At 46.9% G+C, this 24833-nt stretch overlaps 2 protein-coding genes across 2 annotated transcripts in view; one reads left to right on the top strand and one right to left on the bottom strand.

Moving 5' to 3' along the window:
* The window catches only part of LOC115036041 (nesprin-2-like), a 92343-nt gene extending 70219 nt beyond the window's left edge, over nucleotides 1-22124 (top strand). Inside the window, exons 106-130 of the mRNA XM_029494143.1 lie at nucleotides 71-218; nucleotides 301-395; nucleotides 522-753; nucleotides 1268-1462; nucleotides 1896-2021; nucleotides 2663-2818; nucleotides 4200-4358; nucleotides 5090-5256; nucleotides 11108-11270; nucleotides 14420-14607; nucleotides 14693-14843; nucleotides 15616-15798; nucleotides 16593-16730; nucleotides 16815-17009; nucleotides 17131-17434; nucleotides 17838-17906; nucleotides 18117-18247; nucleotides 18333-18462; nucleotides 18725-18936; nucleotides 19158-19358; nucleotides 19437-19565; nucleotides 19644-19844; nucleotides 19984-20058; nucleotides 20325-20371; nucleotides 20615-22124. Of these exons, the coding sequence (XP_029350003.1) occupies nucleotides 71-218; nucleotides 301-395; nucleotides 522-753; nucleotides 1268-1462; nucleotides 1896-2021; nucleotides 2663-2818; nucleotides 4200-4358; nucleotides 5090-5256; nucleotides 11108-11270; nucleotides 14420-14607; nucleotides 14693-14843; nucleotides 15616-15798; nucleotides 16593-16730; nucleotides 16815-17009; nucleotides 17131-17434; nucleotides 17838-17906; nucleotides 18117-18247; nucleotides 18333-18462; nucleotides 18725-18936; nucleotides 19158-19358; nucleotides 19437-19565; nucleotides 19644-19844; nucleotides 19984-20058; nucleotides 20325-20371; nucleotides 20615-20804 (3985 nt within the window). The 3' untranslated portion in view covers nucleotides 20805-22124. The remainder of the gene's footprint in view (nucleotides 1-70; nucleotides 219-300; nucleotides 396-521; nucleotides 754-1267; nucleotides 1463-1895; nucleotides 2022-2662; nucleotides 2819-4199; nucleotides 4359-5089; nucleotides 5257-11107; nucleotides 11271-14419; nucleotides 14608-14692; nucleotides 14844-15615; nucleotides 15799-16592; nucleotides 16731-16814; nucleotides 17010-17130; nucleotides 17435-17837; nucleotides 17907-18116; nucleotides 18248-18332; nucleotides 18463-18724; nucleotides 18937-19157; nucleotides 19359-19436; nucleotides 19566-19643; nucleotides 19845-19983; nucleotides 20059-20324; nucleotides 20372-20614) is intronic.
* Nucleotides 22125-23840: 1716 nt separating this feature from the next.
* Nucleotides 23841-24557, bottom strand: LOC115036044 (estrogen receptor beta-like). The gene is made up of 2 exons (XM_029494146.1): nucleotides 24267-24557; nucleotides 23841-23978 (listed from the first exon to the last, which is right to left on the bottom strand). Exons 1-2 carry the CDS (start codon nucleotides 24539-24541, stop codon nucleotides 23879-23881), a joined length of 375 nt encoding a protein of 124 aa, XP_029350006.1. The 5' UTR covers nucleotides 24542-24557; the 3' UTR covers nucleotides 23841-23878.
* Between the last annotated feature and the right edge of the window lie 276 nt (nucleotides 24558-24833).

Here is a 24833-nt window from a genome sequence, read left to right as displayed (position 1 = left end):
GAAGGATTGGTAAAACAAAAACGGATATCAACAGTCCTCTGGTTGTGTGTGTGATGTTTTTTGTGCACAGTGAGCTGCAGGCAGAGGCGCTGAGGCAGCAGAGCTTCGAGCAGAAGTGCGGCAGCTGGATGTCGTTCCTGCAGAGGATGGAGGACAGTCTGGCCGTGGACGTGGCCGGCTCTTACGACGGCCTCAGGCAGCAGCTCCGCATTAACAAGGTATCACCCGCCATCAACGGGCTTAAAACATAAAACAATGCAAAGGCTCAGATGTAATCCTCATCTGTCCGGGGGCTTTCAGCGCTTCCAGGCAGAGCTGTCCACCGGACATCAGATCCTCCACTCCGTCATCGCTGAAGCTCTTCATCTGCTGCAGAGAGGAGAGGTGGACGACAGGTACAGACTCATGAGTCTAAGAGCAGCTTTTAGTTTATATTTGAAGGTGAACTGTTCGACCTTTTTAGGTCTAAGTCAAGACGGCAGCAGGAAATCCTGCCAGTTTTGAAGTTTCTGTGTTTCCAGGAGTGACTTCATCCTGAAGCTGGCCCAGCTCAGGGAGCACTGGCAGGGGGCAGTGCAGCGTGCCGACCAGCGGCGCTCTCTGCTGGAGGGGCTGGTGCAGCACTGGCACCTTTACAGCCGCACCCTGAAGAAGCTGCAGAAGTTCCTGTCGGACGCCAACGTCCTCCTCCCCCCCAGCGGGCCGGTCCGCTGCAGCCTGCAACAGCTCCGACGTTCCCTACAAGACCTGCAGGTGGGACAGAGCACGAACGTCACGCAATTTATACTGAATGAAACATTAACATATTTCTGTTGAAGATTTGTATTAGTCACTCAGTCTGACTCTGGAGGAAATAAAATTTCAGTCTCTAAGTTTGAAAGCGACACATGTGAGGTGTGTCAGCTGTTCAATCAGATCAAGAATACAATTCACTGCAAACTGGAGAGAAACCAGCACACTTAACTGAGTGTGGGAGCTGACTGAAGATAGAACAGCTCAAACGCTGCTGATTGCATTTCCATCTGGAGAAAGACAAATGAGATGATTAAGAGTCTTCCCATTCTGATTCTGTGGCCTCTGATTACCATGAAAGCAGAATGAGGAGATTGGAACTGATTGTGAATGAAGATCCGAGAACAGATAATGTCTCCTTTAACTAATTGGATCACCCATTTAAACCGCAGCGGTTTGATTTCCATTCCTCCCACATTTCCTTTTCCTGCTCCTCCTTCCTTAAAAGCATCTCTCCTCCCTCCGTCCTCCTCAGCACACCGAGCTGTTGTTCCAGAGATACCAGTGCAGCTTCATCCACACTCTGGAGGTCGGCCGGCAGCTCTTCTCCATGGGGGACGAGGAGACCCAGACTCAGCTGCAGACGGACCTTGGAGCCCTGCAGGAGGAGTGGGACGACCTCCACAGCCTGCTGGGCCGGAGGATGGACCTCACCGAGGCTATCGTCAAGGTACTCACCTCTTTGCTGGGTTAGAAATGAAACTTTGGGACAAATATTAGATATCTGCTTTATCCACCAGGCGACGACGCTGCAGGGTCAGATTCCACCAGACACACAAAATCAGTAGACTTTAAGAAACCTGATCTGTTCAGTTCAGTCTGGGAGTCAAAGTGCCGGACTCCAGTCTCCAGCCTGCCCTGTGCTTCAAGACTTGTGCTGTGGATCACCCCATTTTTTTAACAGAAGTTTTCCTTCCTCAGTGGTTGATATGATTCTCCTGTCCTCCATCTGTCATCTGCAGCCTCTGACGGTTCCTGCTAATCCACTCAGCTTTAATCAAGGACAGGGGAAATGTTTTGGAAGTAAAAGACAAAGGAGTGAACGCACCGCATTGATCTGTCGGACCAGAGAGATAAAACCCAAAAACTTTGTTGTGTTTCAGAACTGGGAGCGCTGTGAGGCCGGACTAGCCGCCAGCATGCTGCAGCTGAAGGACGTGAAGACCCGGCTGAACCAGTCGATGCCGGATTGTGACGACGAGCTGCAGAGCGCCAAGAATTTCAACAAGGTACAGCTGCAAACATCTGTCCACACAACCGAAGGCAATAACATGCAGGAATAGGAAGCAGTGGAACACTAAGGATGACGTTTTTAACGATTTTGACCAGAACTGCCTCTGTGTCGTGAGTTAAACCTCGTTAAATCCACACAATGCACTTTATTCAAACATAAGTGATGAGACCAGGACAGAAAGCAGCTTACTGAAAACAAAGGAAGAAGATCTGTTTATTTTGTGATCATAATATTTTAAATTTAAAATAAATGAGCAGCTTCCTCCCTCGAGGACCAGCTGAAGTTTAACAGTGAACTTAACATTTTGAAGGGGGGGTGCTTAAAAGTTTCACCTGAGCAAAGTCAAGTTTGAAACTGGTTTGACCAGCAGCTCATCCACTCTGGCCCATCGGTGCCTTTATCCTCTGCCCCTCCCCTCCATCAGTCCCCTCCCCCCTCCACAGTCACCCCTCCCCCGGCCCGACCCGCAGCTTGTGGCCTTTAATCCTGTCTCTGGGCGGAGAGAGAAAGAGGAGTGACAGAAAGAGAAAGAGGAAGGGGCCGGGGCAGGCATTAGGCAGTGTAGCAGAGAGAGAGCGAGCTGTGGAGGGGATCACTGACGGTCTGTTGTGGTGGCTGGTGGGCTATGTTATGCAGGAGACCGAGGACTCCCTGGAGGACTGGGCTGCGAGCCTGAAGGAGCTGAGCACCATGAAGACGGATCTGTCCCAGTACATCATCGCCGACGACGTCCTGCTGCTGCAGGAGCAGGTGGAGCACCTGCACTGCCAGTGGGAGGAGCTCTGCCTGAAGGTTGGTGCTGCTGTTCGTCTGCACTCTCACTCACACTGAAACATTGACAGGAAAGTCATTTCACTGTCTCACTGCTGTGAAGGTGCCTTACCTGCTTCTCTCTGGCTTTACTCGTTTCATGATATTTACTGTAAATGAGCCCAAAAGAAGTTCTACACTTTGTCAGAGATTGCAGGAGTTAAACTGCTGCAGAGGTCGATCTTTTTCACCCTGATTGCACCAACAGTGTGACTCCAGAGTGAGGAGAGAGCAGGAGTTCACGTTCACTGAGGAGCTAAAAGACCCAGAAACACCCCCATTCTTTAAAATCTGTCCTTTGTGCAGCCATGTCAGTGGATTGTTGTTTAAAGAAGGTTAATAATTGGTAATCTAACAAGTGTAAACACCGGCCCAAACAGACGCACACTTTGTGTTTTGTTATTGAGTGTGTGTTTTGGGACTTCTGATGGACAAATAGAAGGAAGGGGGTGCAGAAGATGAAGGGCTTAATTCAGAATCTCAATTACCTGCAGCCAGCAGGTTTGTTTGTTTGTTGTCAGTAGGATTAAACTAAAAGTGCTGAGGAATGAATTTATCATCCTCAGCCATTTCCAGCAGCAGAACTTAAGATATCTTTCTTTTGAGTAACTTTTGAACATTGTGAGATTTTGATTTCCAGGAATCGATATTTGTTGAAAAGCTGACGTAGTTTTTATGACTCTGTGCCGAGTTATGTGTTCCACTGAGTGAAAAGTTGTTTTTGGAGTTCAACAGGCGCTGACATGTTGGTGTCAGACGTGTTCGCCTGCGTCGTGCTTTCAGCTCCATTGTCGCAGTTTCCTGGTGTTCAGCGGTAAAAGTCGAAGCTCATAATGAAGAGTTAAGTTAGTAAATCTTGGAGGGTCTTTGAGGGGCAGCGACAGAACTGACAGGTCTGGGTGGGGGTGGGAGGGTGACGGTGAGGGGCATTGTGTTGTTGGAGGAGCAGATGGTGAAAGGAGCTGAGGGAGCTGGGGGGGTGAACAGTTTGTGTGTTGGTGTTTCTCCACTGAGGAAGTTACCTGGAGATGTGTAGGTTAGTATTCATCCTCCGACTGCTCCGATGTTTAGAGAAGGCTGGAACATGGATGAAGACTGTCTGTATTATCTCCAGGAGAAGTTAAAATGCCTCAGATGTCATTATGGAGGAGAGTTCTGAAAAAGTCCTGAACTTACAGTTACCCTCTGTGACTTTAATTCAGGACCACTTTGCTCGTGTGTAATTTGCTTTGGTTTTTACTGTTGATGAAGTTTCCTTTAAGAACAATTCATGTTCAGATAATATGACAGATATATCAGCTGCTGCTAAGCATCTTTAATGAAAGCTTATTAAATTCCTGCCTTCCAATCCTCTTTGTGTCAGGTGTCTCTTCGCAAACAGGAGATCGCAGACCGCCTGAACGCCTGGATCATCTTCAACGAGAAGAACAAGGAGCTGTGCGAGTGGCTGACACAGATGGAGAACAAGGTGGCGCACAACTCCGACCTCAACATTGAGGAGATGGTCGAAAAACTGAAGAAGGTGAAGACGCACTATGGCACAACACAACACAATCACTGTGATGATGATAGCAGATACTTAACTGTCACTCAACACATTCAGATGATCCTGATCAGAGTTACTGTTTAAATTATCTATTTGAAAATAAGAGTTTGAAGAGGTTGTGTTGCAAGCCAGAGGTATGAGTTGTGTAACTATGTGTAGCGGTGAAATTAACACTGTGGAACCTCAAAACAAAAAGGAATTCTTCACTTTCCTCAGAATCAGGATTTTCTGGTGAAATGAATCATTCTACAGGGATGCAGTTTTATTGAGTCTTTGAGCTCTTTTGCAAAACACAAGCTGAAAAGCATTTTGTGACTTTAACTTTGCAGCCATGTTTGTTGTGCTGTGTCAGTCGTGTGTGTGAAGCCAAAAACAAACACGTTGAAATCTTTGAATGTGTTAAACTTCCAAAATCAGGATGGTAAGTTAATGATTTTATTTTTAACTTACAGAGAGAAACTTCCGTCTTAACGTTGGTACTTTAAGGGGTAAAATAAATGAACAGTTCTTTAAGTTAAGTGTGTTGAATTGACTTTAGTCACTATGAAGTTAACTCTGAGCTGAATGTCAGACTTAAAGCGTAATAAGATCCAGATAGTTATTGCAACTTCAATAATGTCTGAATGTATTCTCAGATTTGATGACGTCAGACACAATAAAACGGACTGTTGTGGTAAATGTGTGGCGTTTTTCTTTTTTTTTTTCAGGACTGCATGGAGGAGATCAACCTGTTCAGTGAGAATAAAACCCACCTGAAGCAGCTCGGAGAACAACTCATCACGGCCAGCAACAAGACGAAGGAGACGGAGATCAACGACAAGCTGAAGGACATCAACGACCGCTGGCAGCATCTGTTCGACCACATCGAGGCGAGGTAGGAAACGATCGGCCTCGCTCTGCGAAGGAGTCGCTTCTTGAATTTGTGTTTGTCAAGCAGATGGAGGTTTTGTGTTGTTGTAACAACACTGGTGCACCAGTCACAGTTCTGGCTTCCTGACGCCCTTTTATATAACCTCCGCTCTGACAGCGATCTCATGTGACTTTGTTGGACTTTAACTAAAAGAGCGGCTGCTCTGCTTGTGATTCAGTCAACACTGCTGTCTTTCTGAGAGCAGTTCTGGATGGAACAACGGGTGAGCCGGACTCCCTCTGTGGACCTGAAGCTCCGGTCATCTGTTAGGGAGAGAGCCATGAATGTCCCAAAACTCCCGCTGATTCTCTCTTTTCTCACGAGGCGCTGCAGACTTTAATTTTCCAGCCAGCTGTGGTTAGAGCGGGAACAGGCAGCTGTTATTCCACTGTGGCTGCAGATTAAAGCAGAGCAGCTCTGAGCCGACAGAGGATAGAGTGATATTATTATTAGAGAGAGAGAGAGAGATACTGAAACGTCCATCAAGCAGCTTAGCTCCACTTCGCTCATGATCTACATGAGAGCAGCAGATGAAACGTGACCACAGCTGGTTAAAGAGGCCGGCTCACTGACGTTGGCTGCGTCTCGCTGCGTCTCGCTGCGGCCGTCTGTTTGTGGTGTGCAGTTGACAAACACGAAGCACGGCTTCGCTGTGAGGACTTTGACCTTTGGCCCCCTCCATATTCTTGGTTGCACTCAGACACTTAAACACTATCTGAACATGTAAAGCAATCTGGATGCAGAAATATTCCTTTTAGCTTGGTGGATTTTGTTTATGTGCAAGCCGGTGTAAACAGGAAGCAGCTTTGGTGTTAAAATACCAAGTTGAACTGTAAAAGAGGCCTGAATCTTCATCTGACGGTTCTGACTGTCCATCACAGTAACTGTTGGCCTGTTTTCAGCTCTGCTGTAGTTTGAATGGTCTGATTGTCCTTTCTGGATAATTATAATTGACCACTAATGAGTCTGATGTCAGAGGCGAGCAGCGTGTCATCCTTCAGCAGGTTGTGTTTTGTTCGATTATTATTATGTCCTCGTCCAGTGCCGGAGCAGCTGCAGTTGTTACGTTACATTTCCAACAATCAGCAGGACAGCCGGTTCGGTGAAACGGTTCTGTTTTCAGCTTCTCTGGGTCGAGGTTCATAAAGTGAGAACGAACTGGAGGAGCTGCAGTGAAACGCCCCTCTGGGAGGCAGATGGTTAACCCCGTGTTGGGGGGGGCTGATCCTCCATGAGAAGGACTTAGATCGGCCATATGGTGCCTGTTTAGTGACGCTGGCTGCTGCTCCTGTTTCTGTCACATGTTGATTCAGAGGAATCAAAACGAGTCCAGAAGTATTTCAGTTAAACTTCCTCACGCAGTTTTTGATTTTTTTGTCTCCTGTTCTCCTGTTTTAGCTTCCAGCGGGCTGTGTGTTTCTGACTGGCTGTCTTTATATCGGTGGACAGGTTGTTGGTACAGAGATCTGCCCTCCATCTTTAACAATAGAAGGGGGACCAGCATAACACACAATGGTGGCTCTGCCCCCACTGTCCCCTCAGGGACTGACCATCATAACAAGGCTAAGCCTGCTAATGAGCCGCTGCTGAGGCACGAGCCTCGTGGCTCTGGAGGAATGTGCTGCTGTCACACTCCTGATTGAGATTTTATTTTCTGTTATCTCTGACTGGGCTGCAGGAAACGAGCAGGATTCAGGTTCAGGCCAGAAACTGAACTTTGTGGAGCTGGAGTCTCACCTCTCAGATGTTGGATTTCAGGATGGTCTGAGATCGGCTGCAGAAAGGGGGCGAATCCCTCTAATCTGACAGACATGAGGAGTGTGTGTGTGTCGTTGGGTAAAACAGAGATGGGGCTAAAAGTAGCTTTGTAGATCAGTGGGTTTCAGCCCTCATTTAACCCCCGCAGCGGCCTAATCCACTCAGGCTCTGCACGCCGACCTAGGCCACGCCCCCAACCCTCTGAGCCAATCAGACAGGAAGCTGATTACACCTGCATTTTGTTCCCTTTGGTTGAATTGTGTGTGTTGCTGAACAGACACTGTTAGCTGAGCTGAAGACGCACTAAATAAACTTCTGCGTGTGTGATTCTGGTTTATGAAGAATAATATTCTGTGTGTTCACTTCAGGGGTGTGTTATTTTTTTAGCAGCTGAGCTCAACGCCTCCTTCCCGGCACTCTTTAGATTCAGCATCTCCTTCGGTCTCAGAGCCTGATCAGGATCCAGGACTCCTCCTGACGGTTGTTCCTCCACACCACAGTGGAGCTGACTCAGAGTCACCCGTGACGCCGCCGTCCCTTACGGCAGATGACTGCTGAGGTTTGACTTGCCGGGGGATTAGATGCGTTGACACTGGCTCTCTGCTCGCCTTTGTCCCCCAAAACAAACCGGGTGCTCCGTCACCGGCCCAGCAGCTGCCGTCTGCTGACACCAGTCTTTGTGCTGATGGGCCCTCGGCCTCAGGGGGGCCGGCGGGGGCCGTCGTCCTCTCTCCTCATTGTCTGAGGCAGGTGTTTGTCTTTAAAACAGTATCTCCTTGCTCCTCCTCCTCACACCTGGGCCGTCTGCAGATTTACGTCTCTTTTCATCAAACGTTCTGTTCTTAAATTACAGTTTGTTGAGCTGTTGGTCGTTTCAAGTGGCGCTTTCAGAAGTTTTTACTTCGAGTTGAGTTGTTTAACTCTGAAACAATAGAAGAAATAAACACAACCTCTCCTTTCGAGTGGCTGTAGATGCGGTCGTCATGGCGACGATGCCACGCTTCCTCCGTTGCTGGCCGGCTTTGTGTTGCCACAAAGTTTTTGAACATGGAGATTGCGAGACTGGAGAGATGACGTTGGCGGAGTGGTGGACGTGTGTGTCTGACGTGTGTGTCTGACGTGTGTGTCTGATGTTTGTGTCTCGTAGCCCTTTCAAAGTGTGTGTGTGTGTGTGAGAGACATTTGTGATGAAGCACTTTTCTTGCTGTAGAACATCCAACACATCTGGATCCTGAAGTCCTTTCCAGATGTGCACTCCTGTCTGAAGACGGATTCAGCTGCTTTTGAACACGTCCTGTGTAGTTTTTAAGGAGTGGAGGACGGACGGTTCAGTGAAGAAGGAGACGTTGCGTTTATTTTATTTTATTTATTCATTTATTTTTTACCTGCCCGGAGTCGCTCTTCAGCACAAGAAAGGCACAAAACAAAAAAGTGATTGAGCTGTTGCAGAGTCTCGTCTCCTGTCAGCCTGTGGAGGGGAGAAGAGTTAATGTGTCTCCAGACACAAACCTGAAAAGTAAAAATGAGGCTGTTCTCTGACCCTGAAAAAGCAGCAAAGGCACGAATGGGAAAGAAGTACGAGGATTTATCTACTTTGTTCTAAAATGTTCTGGAAGTGTAGAGTCGTACTTTTAGCAAGGCTGAACATTTAAACCCAAACAGTGTAATCACAATAACGTCTGCTGGGCTTGAGCAGAAAACACTTCTTCTTCTTCTGTTGTTTTTCAGACGTGCACCAGGTGCCGAAGAGCATCATGGTCATCATTTGTAAAGGAAGCATTGACACAACAGGCAGCTAATATCTCAGACACAAGAGGCCCACAGTTATGTTTTCCAGATCTGAAAAGAGCTTCTCCTCCACCTGTCGTAGCCCCCCCCGCCCCCCCCACAGTTTTCAGACCTGTAATTTACTGCTCGCTCTCGGCGCTCTGGACCTCAGGCTGGTTTTTGGGAATGGAAGAAGGTGGCAGATGGAGGTTTCCCCTGCTGGGCCCGCTTAACGTCCCAGCTCGTGTCCAATGGGCTGCTGTTGTTCCTCCTTTTCTGCTCCAACAGCACACACATTTTTATAATTTATATGTGATCCTACTGTTCGGACAGTGTGTTTCTTCTAAAGGCCAAATAGATGCAGGACAGTAACACAAACACACAAACAGCATTCACTGCAGATGTCAGATTCTGTTTGTGTGACCAACTGTCCTGGAGCCTGAAGGGTATGAAATATATCCTGTATCCAGCTGACACCAACAGCTGCTCCTGTTTTTTTGTGTTTTCGGGGGTTGTTTGTATTTTTTTTCTTGGACACAGAAACAAAAAGAAATCAGCAGCTTCAGTACTTTTGTCATTCTTTAAGAACGCCGTTTTTTCTGGTGAACCTGTTGGTGTCTCCAGCTGGAGGTGGAGGAGAGGATGGAGAAAGAGGAGGAGGGTGGGGCAGACTGCAGAGTGAGGAGGGGGTGGGTGGGCGTATGTGGGGGGGGGTCTTGTTAGCAGATGAGCCGTCGCAATGGAGTAGCCTCTTCTCCAGCTCGTAAGTACCTCTTTCCCTGATCCTGAGCTCCCATCGTGCCCCGACACACTCGGCCGGCGTGAGGCTGAGGGGGCAGACGGGGCAGACGGGGCAGCGGAGCACAGAGGGTGTTTTGTTGTGATAAAGAGAAGGCTGGGGGGGGTTGGGGGGGTAGGAGGAGAAACGTGGAGCTGGAGGAAAGGGGGATGGGCTGGGCTTGGTCGGTGCAGGCAGGCGGACAAAATTCAATTCAGCTCCAGTTGTGTTGTGTGTGTGGTGGTATTTATACAAGAGCTTGGACAGCAGGTGTGTGTCTGTGTGTGTCTGTGTGTGTCTTTGTGTGTGTGGATGCTCTGAGCCTTTAAGTGTGCGTCGATGACCACAGCAGGATGTTTTTGATGTCACTCATGTTGCTCTCCGCCTTTTTTCATCTCCTGCCACGTCTTCCCACACTGTAGAGACACGCAGCCCCCGAGCGCACAACGTCGCCAACACAAACACACATCACACAACCAGGCTGTAATGTTCCTCCTCAGTCTTACAGTCTGCAGCTTGTTGATGCTTGCGTCACTCAGCCGAGCTGAACACACAGACACACTTCAGGTTTTCGTCATGATGCCCGTTCATCAGAGCTCACGGAGACGAATGTTGCATCATTTTTACCTTTTACTTTACCGTCTACTGCATTCAATCAAAACAACCTAACAAACAGATTTAAACTTCGAAGAAGCGGCATGTTTCCCATCAAAGTGTGTTTAATCAGGACAATTATAGCTGAAGCAGGTTTTCTTTTATGTTTGAGCAGCTCAGAAGTAGAAACTGGAGGTCAGATACAATGAAGCTGTTGTTATTGTCTCGCTCTGCAAGTGATGAAAAGAAAAGTGGGGAAATGCTGGAGATCTTTGATGTCTAATTTAAGGTGTTTGTTTAACGATGTTTGTGCATGTTGGAGTTTGTGTAAATAAAATCTCAAAGTCATGAAAAGAACGATTTAAAATCAGAATGGAACATGATGCAGACTGAACTGTGTCCACACACACACACACAGGTGGATTTTGGTGGCATGCTTTGTGTTGCTGTGTGTGTGTTGAGGAATGAAGTGATGTAGGTCACTGACCTGCGAGCAGAGCTGGAATGCCGTCTCCCTCCCAGACGACACCCAGCTCTCCATTCGATCTGGGTCAGCCTGCGGCTCGCCTATAATGGCTCCTTGTTGTGCTGTATGTGAGAACGATGTCCCAGCATGCCGCCGTGCTAATCTGAGCCTGGCCTCGTGCTACTCCGTGTGCCTGACGTGGCGTTTGTGTTCACGCTGCACCTGAAAGCGTCACAGTTCAGATCTCAGATGAGACAATCAGCAGACGTTACAGGTCGTTCAGGCTGGATGTGCACATTTAACACACAGCTCCAGCTAATTTATACTGAAATCAAAGAATGCATCTGTCAACATATTTAGGATTTAGTGTCCAAACTGTGACTGTAAGAAAGAGAAAGGTTGGAGGGATTGTTGCATCAGGACAGTCTGAAATGTGGCCTCTCTTCCTGCAGGGTGAGGAAGCTGAAGGAGACGCTGGTGACGGTGCAGCAGCTCGACAAGAACATGAGCAACCTGCGGACGTGGCTGTCTCGCATCGAGGCGGAACTGGCCAGGCCGGTGGTCTACAACGTCTGTCACAGCGACGAGATTCAGAGGAAACTGGCCGAGCAGCAGGTGAGCAAAGACGGAAAGGACCGACTTTAAGTTTGATGTGATAGTTGGTCTCTTTGATGGCGAAGACAAAAGTTAAGAGACATCAGGAGTCCAAAAGTTCAGACTTGATTACTGTGAGTCACATAAGAGCCTCTGCAGCTTTAAGTGGAAGAAAATAACCCTGATCATGTCATTAGAGGTTATTTTGGCTGGAGGGTTCAATATTTTAACACAAAAACCTTCAGCAGTAAGGGAGAGGTTGGACATGAATATTTAGCAGACAATGAGCGTCCTGCTATCAGCCTGTATTAGCAGCCTTTTGGAGGTTCAGCCGTTCAGACACGGAGATGTCAGGATGCCGCTGTCTGCCGCGGCTCTTTCCATCACTTCAGATCTTCAATGGGAAATTAATTCACAAATGACGGCCCAATTTTCTGCTCCCCAATTACAGTGACAAGTCACAGTTACAGAAATGTCCTCACCGCCACGTCTTAACGTAACGGCCTGGTAACCATGGCAATCAGGGTCAGGACCTGGTTCATTCACGCATGAATAGTTCACGAGTTCCAAATTGTCTAACTCCCAACTGCGTTGTGATTCTCTTTCCTTACTTTGTATATTTTAATAAAAAAATCCTGAAAAATTGTGGTGGCTCCAGGCAACTCATGATAAATGGATAAAATAAATAAATAAATGATCAGCTAAAAAACAGAAAAGAATAAAGTAAAGTACATTCAACAGTACAATCAGTCAATAAATTAAATAAAAACCCTAAAAGCCAGGCTGAAGACGTGTGTTATGACTTTATATTTGAAATGGAGCTCTGAGCATGAAGGCTCCTGATCTGAAGGCTGTCTCACTTCATCATCATCATTTCTTCTGTAATATTCAACGACTTACAGCCATCAAGGTGACAAGAAAAGAGCTTTGAGGGAAAAAGGGTAAGTAATAAGAAACTCCTGTGTTTCTTTGTTTGGGAACAAAGAGAGAAAAAGAAAAATCAGAAACCGGAACACAAAGTCCTCACAGCTCTGTGTTTTCACGTTAAAAAGCAGTCAAAGACGGAGGAGTTAAAGGAGAAGCTCCCATTCTCACTGATGATACCCGACTTTAGAGCAGAACCTGAAGTGATCCAACACATAATGACCCAACAGTCCAGTAATGTGAGTTCTCTGTGAGCGGCCGGAGGAGAGTGGACTTCCGCCTGTTTGTCCATTTGTAGTCGGCCGCCCTGCTGCTTTACTGAAAGGAGGAAAGTTCCTGGTTTTAGAGGAAGTGGAAGATTCAGAAAATACAAACGCCGCTGGTCCAGGAAAAAAAAGTGGCCGCCTGTAAACTGGAAAATAATCAGAAAAATGTATGTAAAAGTTTGATTTCTTTTGCTTTAAGCTCAGATGAAGTGACAAGAAAAAAACATTTAACAAACAACTGAGTTTTGTGACAGAAATAAATATACAAATACATATTTTTAAAAAATCTGGGCCGCTATTTAATGGCCATCTGAGCAACCTTCAAATTAAACATTCCAGTATTTTCATGTTGGATTTATAATAAACATTTTCTCTACGCAGAATGAATAAGAATTTCATTTAATGAAACTTTCCCATGATGTTCAGATTTTTTTAAGATACAGGTATTGACCAAAGAGAGACGTCCCCTTTATTTATTATTGATGAGCCCAACAAGCGTGTTTCTGCCCGATCGGCAGCTTTCCAACAGAACAATAAACAGAAATTACAGCATGGCTCTCTCTGCTGGTGTAAAAGATTCTTAAAATGGGAGCAGGTGAGCTGTTTAGCTCTTTAATTCCTTATTTATTGACGTTTTTTGTTCAGTATTAGTCTCCTGTCAGAGAGCCGCCGGGGAGCTCCCTCCATTAGGACGGCTGAAATGACTCCTCTGTGGAGGGGCTCTTTAAGCTTTCAGTCATCACCATGGCAACCCAGAGAGTGGTAACTTTGAACAAACGGGAGATGACAGAAGTGTTGTCAGCGTGCTACACACATCCACACACACAACATCATAGACTTAATGTCGAAACACAACAGAAACGTCCCTCATCTGGAGGAGATTAATCTGTGAAATAATCTGATGGATCTGTTTGTTCTGTTGGATCTGATGGTTCTGTTGTACCTGTTTGTTCTGATGGATCTGTTGGGTCTGTTGGATCAGATAGATCTGATGGATCTGTTGGTTCTGATGGATCTGTTGGTTCTGATGGGTCTGTTGGTTCTGATGGATCTGATGGGTCTGTTGGGTCTGATGGATCTGATGGGTGTGATGGATCTGATGGGTCTGTTGGGTCTGATGGATCTGGTGGGTCTGTTGGATCTGATGGATCTGTTGGGTCTGTTGGATCAGATAGATCTGATGGATCTGTTGGTTCTGATGGGTCTGTTGGTTCTGATGGATCTGTTGGGTCTGTTGGTTCTGATGGATCTGATGGGTCTGTTGGGTCTGATGGATCTGATGGGTGTGATGGATCTGATGGGTCTGTTGGGTCTGATGGATCTGGTGGGTCTGTTGGATCTGATGGATCTGTTGGGTCTGTTGGATCAGATAGATCTGATGGATCTGTTGGTTCTGATGGATCTGTTGGTTCTGATGGGTCTGTTGGTTCTGATGGATCTGTTGGGTCTGTTGGTTCTGATGGATCTGATGGGTCTGTTGGGTCTGATGGATCTGATGGGTGTGATGGATCTGATGGGTCTGATGGATCTGATGGGTCTGTTGGTTCTGATGGATCTGGTGGGTCTGTTGGTTCTGATGGATCTGGTGGGTCTGTTGGATCTGATGGATCTGGTGGGTCTGTTGGTTCTGATGGATCTGATGGGTCTGTTGGGTCTGATGGATCTGTTGGTTCTGATGGATCTGGTGGGTCTGTTGGATCTGATGGATCTGGTGGGTCTGATGGATCTGTTGGTTCTGATGGATCTGATGGATCTGGTGGGTCTGTTGTTTCTGATGGATCTGATGGGTCTGTTGGGTCTGATGGATCTGGTGGGTCTGTTGGATCTGATGGATCTGTTGGGTCTGATAGATCTCATGGTTCTGATGGTTCTGATGGATCTGATGGGTCTGTTGGTTCTGATGGATCTGATGGATCTGGCTGTGAGCTCTGGCTGCCCTGTGTTCTATAAGTTTGTGTTTCTGTGCCGTCTGGCCTGCAGGACCTGCAGCGGGACATCGAGCAGCACACAGAGAGCGTGGCGTCGGTGCTGACGCTGTGTGACGTCCTGCTCCACGATGCCGACGCCTGCGGCAGCGACTCGGAGAATGACTCCATCCAGCAGACCACCCGCAGCCTGGACCGCCGCTGGAGGAACATCTGTGCCATGTCCATGGAGAGGAGGATGAGGTGAGCAGCAGCAGCAGTCAGACCTGAAGCAGGTTGTCTGTTGTGACAGCGTTCCTTAAAAAGAGAAATGATTTGTGTCCGTCAGGATCGAGGAAACCTGGAGACTCTGGTGTAAGTTCCTGGACGACTACTCCCGTTTTGAAGGCTGGCTGAAGGCAGCCGAGCTCACGGCAGCCAGACCCGACTCTGCTGACGTCCTCTACACCAGCGCCAAGGAGGAGCTCAAGAAGTTCGAGGTCAGTAGACAGTCCAGACCTTCAGAAGGTTCCTCCTTTGGGGAGCGTACACGAAAGTTATTCCTCATTAGTTGTAGGTTTTGGCCAAATGGTGGCGCCACAGGACAGAAAGTGTAACAGCTCATTTCCATCTGGCCCGAAGAGTTCTGTAGACCAGAACTTTGCTGCTTTTTCTTGGTGACACTAAAATATTTAGTGATGGCTTCTCTCAGAAAAAGTTGACAGCTGTCAAAGGAGTTCAGCTCTGTCAGTTTGAGGCTGAGGTGTGTCGTGCTCAGGTGAGCTGGATTACAAACACAGATTAGTTTGTGTTAATCTGGACTCTGCTGAGACGGCCTCATGATCCAGCATAGACGGTGTTGATTTCTGAGCCTGCTTCATGCTGCGGAGGAATCTGTGAGGGCATCATCATCATCAGATGATGAATCTATAAACCTGCAGTCAGCTGACAGTCTGTCAAACTGTGTGTTGACTTCAGCATATAAAAAACAGATTGTGTGTTTGTTCTGCCTTCGTCACGAGAATCAAATAGTTTGTTTTGAATGTACGATTAAAAATTTGGAGCCACTTTGATTTCAAACTTCAGGTTTAAGATCTTAAAATAGATTTCTTGTATTTTTCTTTATATGCCAAATCTGTCCAGTCCTGTGCGCTGCTGATTTCTTTCTTGATATCACGATCCGAGCTGCTCCCTGAGGAGGGAGGAATGACCTCTGAACCTTTCAGAAGCTGTGACCGGAGCCTCGTCGCTCTTTGTGTCTTTCCCTCTCAGGCGTTCCAGCGGCAGGTTCACGAGTGGTTGACTCAGCTGGAGCTGGTCAATAAACAGTACCGCCGTCTGGCCCGGGAGAACCGCACCGACACCGCCAGCCGGCTCAAGGTCATGGTCCACGAGGGGAACCGCCGGTGGGACGCCCTGCAGAGGAGGGTGGCCGCCGTGCTCCGCAGGCTCAAGGTGAGGCCAGGGGGCGGAGTCAGGAGCTTTGGGCTTGACCTTCAGTTGTGACATCATATTTTGAGCTGTGGCAGCAAACAGGAAGTTCTATCTTACAACCATAACTGTGAAAAAGAGCGAGACAGGAATCGGAAACCAAACATCAGTGCGGTTCAAACCTCCGCAGCAGATCAGCTGAGAATCTTCCCGCTCTAAGCTGCCAGGATTTGGGTCACCTCTCAGACGGTGACACGGCAACAAAGCGTCATGTTGGCAGGAAGCTGTTTTCACGGCGGCTTGTGGCTCGGAGCAGATGGACGATGTTTATGTTGCATGTAGTCAAAGAACTCATGTGATTGGTGCAGTTTGACCTCTGAATCAGCGTCTGTAAGCTAAACTCTCATGAGTAAAACATTCTTTCTATCTTCTATTTAAACAGCAGGATGACGCAGCAGTCTTCAGCTTTCTGATGATTCTTTATGGTTAAAATGATTTTTAAATGGAATCATTCATTGTTATTAATGATAATAATAGTTTACACTTTGAAAGTCTTCATTAGAACATTTTTTAAATGATGGTCCCTTTAGAGGAGAATAGACTAAAAAGCCGGTCCGCCCTTCATCAGTCCTCCTCAGCTTCACCTTCTCCTCCAAATATGTCTTTTTAGCTTCAAAAAACAAGATGGCCGACAACCCAATCAAGCGAGGCAGCTTATGAAGTGATCGGAGACGTTTCCTGTGATGTTCATTCTTAGTGTTGGAATCAAAAACAGAAAAACTTCTGTGACGACTGAAATGTTGGTGTCCGCTCTGCAGCACTTTACTTCACAGAGAGAAGACTTTGAGGGAACCCGTGAGGGGATCCTGGTCTGGCTGACAGAGATGGACCTGCAGCTCACCAACGTGGAGCATTTCTCTGAGAGCGACATTGAAGACAAGATGAGGCAGCTCAACGTGAGTGACGTCCGCTGACAGTCCTCGTCCATTCAGAGGAGATGAACGTACGAGACCTGAACCGTCTGCTGTGTCCCTCTGCAGGGTTTCCAGCAGGAAATCACCCTCAACACCAACAAGATCGACGCCCTCATCGTGTTCGGGGAGAACCTGATCCAGAAGAGCGCCCCCCTGGACGCCGTGCTGATCGAGGACGAGCTGGAGGAGCTGCACTCGTACTGCCAGGAAGTGTTCGGCCGGGTGGCGCGCTTCCACCACCGCCTGGTCAACAGACGGCCGGTCAGTCTGAAGAGATGGCTTTGGTTTTAGTTCCTGCTCAGTACCTCTAAGTATCACCTCCTCTTCACTGATCTTCTCTCTCCTTCATGCTCTCACTGTGTGTCTCTAACTGTTTCTTCAGGTGTTGGAGGAGGAGCGGGATCTGTCAGACCGGGACACAGACCTGGATGACTCGCCCGATCTGACCAACGGGACATCGTGGCACGAAACCAGGAAGAAGGAAGAGGAAGTTCCGGCAGTGGGCGGAGTCTTGGCCGGGCGTCAGGCTGTGTGCCATCTGCTGGCGCCCCCCCTGGAGCGGTCGGGGAGAGAGACCCCCGTCAGCGTGGACTCCATCCCGCTGGAGTGGGACCACACCGTTGACGTGGGGGGATCGTCGTCGCATGAGGACGACGAGGACGCAACCTTCTTCAGTGCTTTGTCAGGTGACGACAGTGTTTGTTTTTTACTCTTGGTACATTCAACAACCCTTATCCATCCAAGAACTGACTCATTGCACAACATCCATATCAGGTTATCTTTATCTGTTTATCATTTATATCCAAAAAGGTCATTAGTGAGTGCCGCAACTTAGAAAAAGGATGAGAAATGTAATAATCGCTGCAGCTTAGCAGGTTTGTGGGGGGCGACAAACCCAGACAACAAAAAACAACAAGGAGAATTCGAATGTCAGAGCATCATTGAAATATAATATCAAATATTTTACGTGACGCGGCTGAAAGCAGAAAACAGATCAATAAACACTTCAAGGTGAGAATGTTCTTTCGGTTTGAAGACGAAGGTTCCCACTCGCCGTCCGACCGCGTTGACCTCCGCTGTCTCTTCCAGATGTGAAGGTCACAGAGAGCGCAGAGTCATTCGCTCAGGCCACTGTCAGAGCAGTGGGAGGAGCCTCGGGTAGGCACTGTGCCTGCTGCATGAAACACACACACACACACACACACTCACACACAAGCCCAGACTGCAGAGCTGTGTTCCTGAACGCAGCATGCTGCTGATCGACAGCTCAGATTCCTGCATGTGCTTCATCGCTCCATTTTCTGTCTTTTGTTGTCCATTTTTGTTTCCCGTCATTTTGTTGAATGTCTTTCGTCTCTGTCTCCTCAGTGAAGTCCGACCCCCCCAGCTGGCACCAGCCCAACTCCCCAGAGAGGAAACGAGTTCCCAGAGAAATGATCGGCGGCCTGAGCTCGTCTCCATCACACGGCAGCAGCAGCACTCCCTACCGACAGGGCTACGTAAGAACGCACATCCTGATCTCTGAGAACGGCCGATCCTGCCCTCGATGTCAAAACTCACTGAGGTTGTTGTCTGTGCGTTCAGGAGAAGCTGATGTCGGAGTGCAGCGGCAGCATCGACAACGTGAAGAGAGTCAAACTGATCCTGAACGACGACGAGGACGTGGAGGAGGCGGGTCTGACCGGCAGCACGGCCAACAGGCAGACCAGCACAGGTAGGAGTGATTTATTCAGGGACCGAACGTTCATGAAGGATCAAAATCAGATCAGCCGTCAGTTCAAAGCACGCAAAGCAGCAAATTGTTCAATCTTTTGTTTTTTCTGTCGACAGAAAAATGGCTGAATGTTTCTTTGAAATTGTCTTTAATCTGTGTATTCACTTCCATGCTTCATGAAATCCTCTGTTATCTCTTCAGTTATTTATTTTCATTTATTTACTTAAAGAGAGATCCAAATGAAAAATGTTAACGTCTGCAGGTGTGATCGAGCGCTGGGAGCTGCTCCAAGCTCCCAAGTTCAACAACCAGACGGACGTCAAGCAGAGCCTGGAGCAGTGGCAGAAGCTGAACTCTGACCTCTGTGATGTCACTTCCTGGTTGGGCCGGGTGCTGCCCGAGCTGGAGAGGCTGCAGCGGATCGCTCCGTCCACCAGCATCCGAGACATCGAGGTCAACATCAGGAAACTGAAGGTGACGGCAGAATAGGCCACAGGAGATTCGTCCAGAAAATGTTCTTTAATGATCTGATATCACATCATCTGCTGAAAGCATCACATTTAAGTTGAGTCTTCGATCTTAGTCTCTCACTGTTATCTTCCAGTGAAAGTTGTTTTATTTCCTAATAATTTTAAATGAATTAAACGAGTGGCTGCAGCAGCTCAGAGCGTCTCAATCTCCTCCTCTCTGTTCAGGAGATGCAGAAAACCTTCAACAGTTACAAGTGTCTGATGATCTCCGTCAACCTGAGCAGCCGCCACTTCCTGCAGGGCGACAGCGCCGAGCTGCGGGAGCTGCAGGAGGCTCTGAGCTCGGCCAACGTCAGCTGGACGCAGGCCTGCAGCGGCCTGGAGGGCTGGGAGAGGAGGCTGCATGGCGCCCTCATGACGTGTCAGGTGAAGATCTGTCGGCTCGCCGTCTCCTCAGGAAGAGAAAACAGCTGTTAAACTGATCGTCTTCTTCTTCTTCTTCAGGAGTTCCACGAGACGCTGCACGCTCTGCTGCTGTGGCTCGCTCAGGCCGAGAACAAGCTCTTCGCCGTGAATGTCAGCGACCTGCCGACCTCAGGCCCCGTCCTGCTGGAGCGCCACGACGTGCTGACGGTGAGCGAACGCCGATCTGTTTGAGGCTTTCACTTCCTGCCTGGTGGCAGCGCTGAGATTTCTGCTCTGTCGCCACAGGAGCTGCAGCAGGAACTGCTGGGCCGCCAGCAGCAGGTGTCCTCACTGCAGGACATCTCGTCACAGCTGCTGCTGGACAGCGCTGAGGACAGCGTGGAGGCCAAAGAGAAGGTCCACGTCATCGGGAACAAGCTGCGCATCCTGCTGCGGAAGGCGGCGGCCGACCTGCAGGAGCTGAAGGGAAGTCTGGCAGGCGGACAGGTTCGTTTTAACGAGCTGCGTTCGACAGCATCCAACAACACACGTGAACTTGGTGCTGAATTTCCTCAGACTGTCGGAGGTCAGCGAGGACGCCGCGCTGAACCGGTTTGATCTCATCTTCTGTTTGTTTGCGTCTCAGGAAACCGGCTCAACCAGCTCTGAGATGGACGACGTCGGGGGGAGGACACCCAGCTCCCGGCTGCTGCTGCATAACGTACGACGAGATTCAATTTAGCGTTTGCCTTTTATCAGTTATCACCCGGATTATAAGAAATTCCTGCATTCATGAATTTGAATGAGCAGTAAAGAAACAATAATCATCCAGGAACAGACGGTTCCATTATATATCAGTCAGCGGGCACTTTATCACCAAAACACGCAGACTGAAACTTCACCTGCTTCCGGTTTAGATGTGATCTCATCAGCGGTTGGTATTTTAGAGGAAACGCTGATTGAACCTCTGACCTGTTTTATCTCCAGGAGGATTCTGATCTGCAGGCAGCTTCAGTTAGGCGAACTATCAGAAGGTAACCTCTGCTTCACTCACTCACCTCCATCTTCTCACCCTGAAGAGGAAAGTTTCTAGTTTTTATGAACAGAAAACAGAAAAGATAAATAAAACCACAACTACACAATTAAAATACGCACAAAAACTTTATTTAAGTGAGCTGCACCTGCAAAGAGCTAAAATATGATGTGAAAACAGAAGTTACGCTGAAGGAGCAGAAAGTGTCAGTTTGAATATTAACTTCCTCCACCTCCCCCCGCAGGGAGCAGCGGCCCTTCTTCTACCGGGTGCTCCGAGCCGCCTTCCCGCTCCACCTGCTCTTCCTGGTGCTGCTGGTTCTGGTCTGCCTGGTTCCGCTGTCCGAGGAGGACTTCAGCTGTACGCTGTCCAACAACTTCGCCCGCTCCTTCTACCCCATGCTGCGCTACACCAACGGGCCCCCGCCCACGTGAAGAAGAACCGAACGGAGAAAGAAGGACATCCCGCAGGCAGCACCTGAAACTCCAGCTTTTATTGGTCTATTTAAAAACCTATTTATTTTTGGTTCGACCCAACGGAGCCATAGAGTTAACGTCCCCTCTGACCTGAGCGCCGCCATAACACACAAAAAGGTCCAGATCTATTTTGATATCTATATTTTGTACGTTCACAGCAGTCTGTGTGGAGTTAAAGGACACTTATTACCAAAGCAGAACTGAGACCACTGCAGCTTGATTTTTTTAGTTTCTCAGATAAGGCAGCATGTTTTCTACCGTTTGACTTTGAGGAATTTAAAAGCTGCAGGTGTCTGTTTTTGGTTTTTTTTTTTTGAAGATGGCAGTGAATCATCTGCAGCCTTTCTGTCACCAACTCAACATTTCAGTTAACGCTCTACTTCTCATAAGGTTTTGTACATAATGGCAAACTACTGAGAAAGAAATTAGTGACATTGATTATTTGTGTATGAATGTGTGTTTTGACCGCCTGTTGGATCAATTGAACTGTTTGAGTGACACATTTCTATCGGCTTTGTTTTGTAACGGCCACAACAGGAAGTCGAATTAATTTATAATGTTGGAAGTTGTTTTGTGACGAGTGAAGGTTAAAGCTGCACTACACTTTTTTTTTTAACCTTTAAAGGGGCAGAAAATCTCAAACCAACAGATTATTTATAAGAAACTGAGGTCTTTTTAAATAATGTCAGCGTAAAAGCTGCATTTTTAACGCAGAGTGACATCATCAGCCGCTTTAAGGAAACAAAGAGGTGGACTCACACACTGCAGAGATTAAGCACACAATTAGTTCAAAGATATGAGGTTGGTTGTTGCACTTGGATTTACCTGAATGCTGCTCCGACGCTTCCTCTGTTCAGTTGAACAACAACTCTGAGTAGAACACCAAGTGATTGAATGTAACTGCGCAGACGCACAATCAAAGACCATTAAATGTTAACAAGCCACAAAAATGATCAAGTTATTTTGGTGTGAACAACGTCAGCCTGCTCAGAGCGCCGACAGAAAAGAAAACAAACAATGAAAATGTGTAAAGTTTGGTTTATTTTGTGAACACTTATTTATGGGATGTATAGATTGACAATAAACTGTTTGCCATTATCTGCTGCCATTTTGTTTGTTGTATCATCAAACAGGGAGAGGAATGAATGATTTAGCGCACAAACTGCCAGAGAAACACTCTCAGCGGATTTGTTTGTTTGCATGTTCATGCACGTACAAGCCACCACATGAGGACAGAACGAACAGTGAACAGAAGAAGATAAATACTTTATCTTATCCTAACATCTGTGTATTCAGGCACTGAGTGTGCCTCTTAGTTTACACTGTTGACTGTCAATAAAAAAAATTTAAAAACTAACATCTTAAATGTGCATTTGAGGACGATATCAATCCGTTTTGGTTCATAAGTCAAATGAATCATAGAGAACATTTCTGAATAACTTAAAGCCAGCAGCTCCTTCTCGTTCGTGAAAAAACAAACGACTTCTGCTGATGTTCAACTTCAGCTGAATTTACAATTAGTGAGAAAAACTGGAGCGAAATAAATTTAGATTTTTGCTTTTCTCGGGATCTGCTGAAGCTCAACGCGAAGAACAGAAATAAAAATGGCAGAATTTGCATTTAGCCCTAAAATGGCGATCAGGTGTGACTTCAGGTTAAACCGGCCGATATAAAGAAGGACAAAAAAAGTATGAAAGTCCAAGATAGAAAAAATAAAGTATAATTAAAGAAACACAGATTTCTGTTAACATATTTGATATTTCTAAGTCCTCAGTTTGGATAAAACATTCAAATCTGTAAACAAACGCTGAACTTGTAGCAAAATTTAAGAAATGATTGTTAAAAACAGCTCGGTTTGTTTAACATGTCAACATTCAGACAGTTAGTGCTGATAAAATCCTAAAAGTTTACATTTTAGCTTTAACTTTTACAGGTAAAGGTAAAGTTAATATTCAGCCATGAACTTATTTTACGTTTCAGATGTCCGAAGGTTAAACTGGACTGTCACATTAATACATTACATTGTTCTTAATGTAATTTGGGGTTAGGGTTAACAAACACGCTGAAAAATGACTTATCTGGTAAAGGTTTAGTATATAATAATAATATAATAATAATAATATTAATAATAATAATAATAATAATAATAATAATAATAATAATAATAATAACAATAATAATAATAACAATAATATACAATAATAATACTTGCATGAATTATATAAATAAATTCATACTTTATGTCCATTTTTCTGGCTTAACCTGGTAACAAATGTTATGTGTTAGCTTATTATTGATTTTTAAACTTAACTTTTAATGAATTCATATTCATCATTCATCATATTCACAGTAAAGGAGCACTAAGTTGAGTTAGATTTAGCTTTTCGGTAAATGTCTTGATAATGTAAGTTAGCAGTTGGCTCGTTGGAGTTAATTCAGCCGGAGTTGAACCAACAGACAAAAAATGGCTGTTTTAAACAGTCGTTTAGTTAAAAGGCCACAAACTGCTGCACCGAGAGCAGAAAGTGAAGGAATGGCTTCACTTTTACTTTTTACCATTTAACTTCTCTGGTTGTTTCTTTACTGCAGCTTGTGTTGGTTGAATCTCATCTATTGTTTGATTTACTGTCTTGTTTTCTCCAGAAAGGCCACAGATAAATAAAAGGTATTAATATTAAAGTCCACAGTCGAAGGAGAAAAACACCACATGGGATAGAAAACGGGGCCCTTCAGCGGATGGAAAACGTTGCAGACGTTTGTGTGCGGCTTGTTCTGGATGTTACATCGAGGTGAAAAAGAGGATACAACATACTGCATATCAAAAAACACGTTCACAAGAAATATTTACGCGCACAAAATATACAGTCGATCAAAGTGTGGTTGGGGTTTTTTTTCTCTCCAAAGACTAGAAACATCTCAACAACAGGAAAAAAAAGAACAACTTTACCTCACAAAAGCACTTTGTGTTTTGTTGTGTTCCTCTTGTTTTTTTTTTTTTCTTGATCATTGGGGGTTCAGTCTCTTTCAGTCCGTCAGTCGTCCAAACTGGATTCCAGGATGATTCCATCAGAGATGACGCAGTTTGTTGGCTCTTCATCCCGACTGAGAGACCAGGACTCTGGGTGGACGTAGCTGTGAGGACAATCAGGTTGGACAAACTCTTTGACTTTTCTGCATCTTTAAAAATATTCATTCCATTTTCTTTCTTTCCTTTTTCTACCATATTTTTGTCTTTTATTTCGTTTTCCTTTCTCTGTCTTTCCCATTTTTTATTTTTTCATCATATTTTCCCTTTTCTGTCATTAATCGTTCTTCTTTATACTTTGCCTTTCCATCTGTCCTTTTTCTTTCACACTTTTCTCTCCTTCCTGATTTCCTTTCTTCCTTCTCTGTCTGATCTGGAGATGTGATGGAACTTACTCGTCGTCCATGTGGGCCCCCACCAGACTCTGTGGGGGGGTGATGGACCGGAAGGACTGCAGGTGTCTGTCCAGGATCGGGGCTCCGGTCAGTCTGTGTGGAGGCACGAGATCGGAGCCGGGCTGCAGGTCGGATGGAGTGGGGGGGTATCGGTGCTGGTCGGAGAAGATGTCGGAGCTCGGCGAGGACGACATCTGGCTGCTGCCGCTGGACGTGTTGGCGTCCAACATCTCCAGGAGGAGGTCGTAGACCAAGACCACGTTCTTCCTCTTCATGGTGGACAGATGGTCCATCCCTTTGTTACTGTGGAGACAAGACGGACACAGTGAAGCTGGGGGGGACAGGAGGAGAGAGGAAGGAGGGGGAGGAGGGGGGGGGGGGGAGAGAGAGGGAGGGGAGAGAGAGGGGGAGGGGGGGAGAGAGGGGAGGAGGGGGGAGGGGAGAGAGAGCGAGGGAGGAGAGGGGAGGGGGGGGGGAGAGGAGAGGGGAGAGGGGGGGAGAGGGGGTAGGAGAGGGGAGAGAGAGAGAGAGGGGGGAGGGGGAGGGGAGGGGGGGGCGGAGAGGAGG

Source organism: Echeneis naucrates, chromosome 22, assembly GCF_900963305.1.
Source record: "Echeneis naucrates chromosome 22, fEcheNa1.1, whole genome shotgun sequence".
Taxonomy (NCBI): Eukaryota; Metazoa; Chordata; class Actinopteri; order Carangiformes; family Echeneidae; genus Echeneis; species Echeneis naucrates.
This window is presented reverse-complemented; position numbering and strand designations above follow the sequence as displayed.

Excerpts from the sequence above, each read along its gene's own strand:
- LOC115036044 (XM_029494146.1), bottom strand. The coding sequence starts at position 24,541 with ATGAAGAGGAAGAACGTGGTCTTGGTCTACGACCTCCTCCTGGAGATG. Across the intron at positions 23,979-24,266 it reads GGGGCCCACATGGACGACGA|CTACGTCCACCCAGAGTCCT; the intron begins GTAAGTTCCATC and ends TTGTCCTCACAG.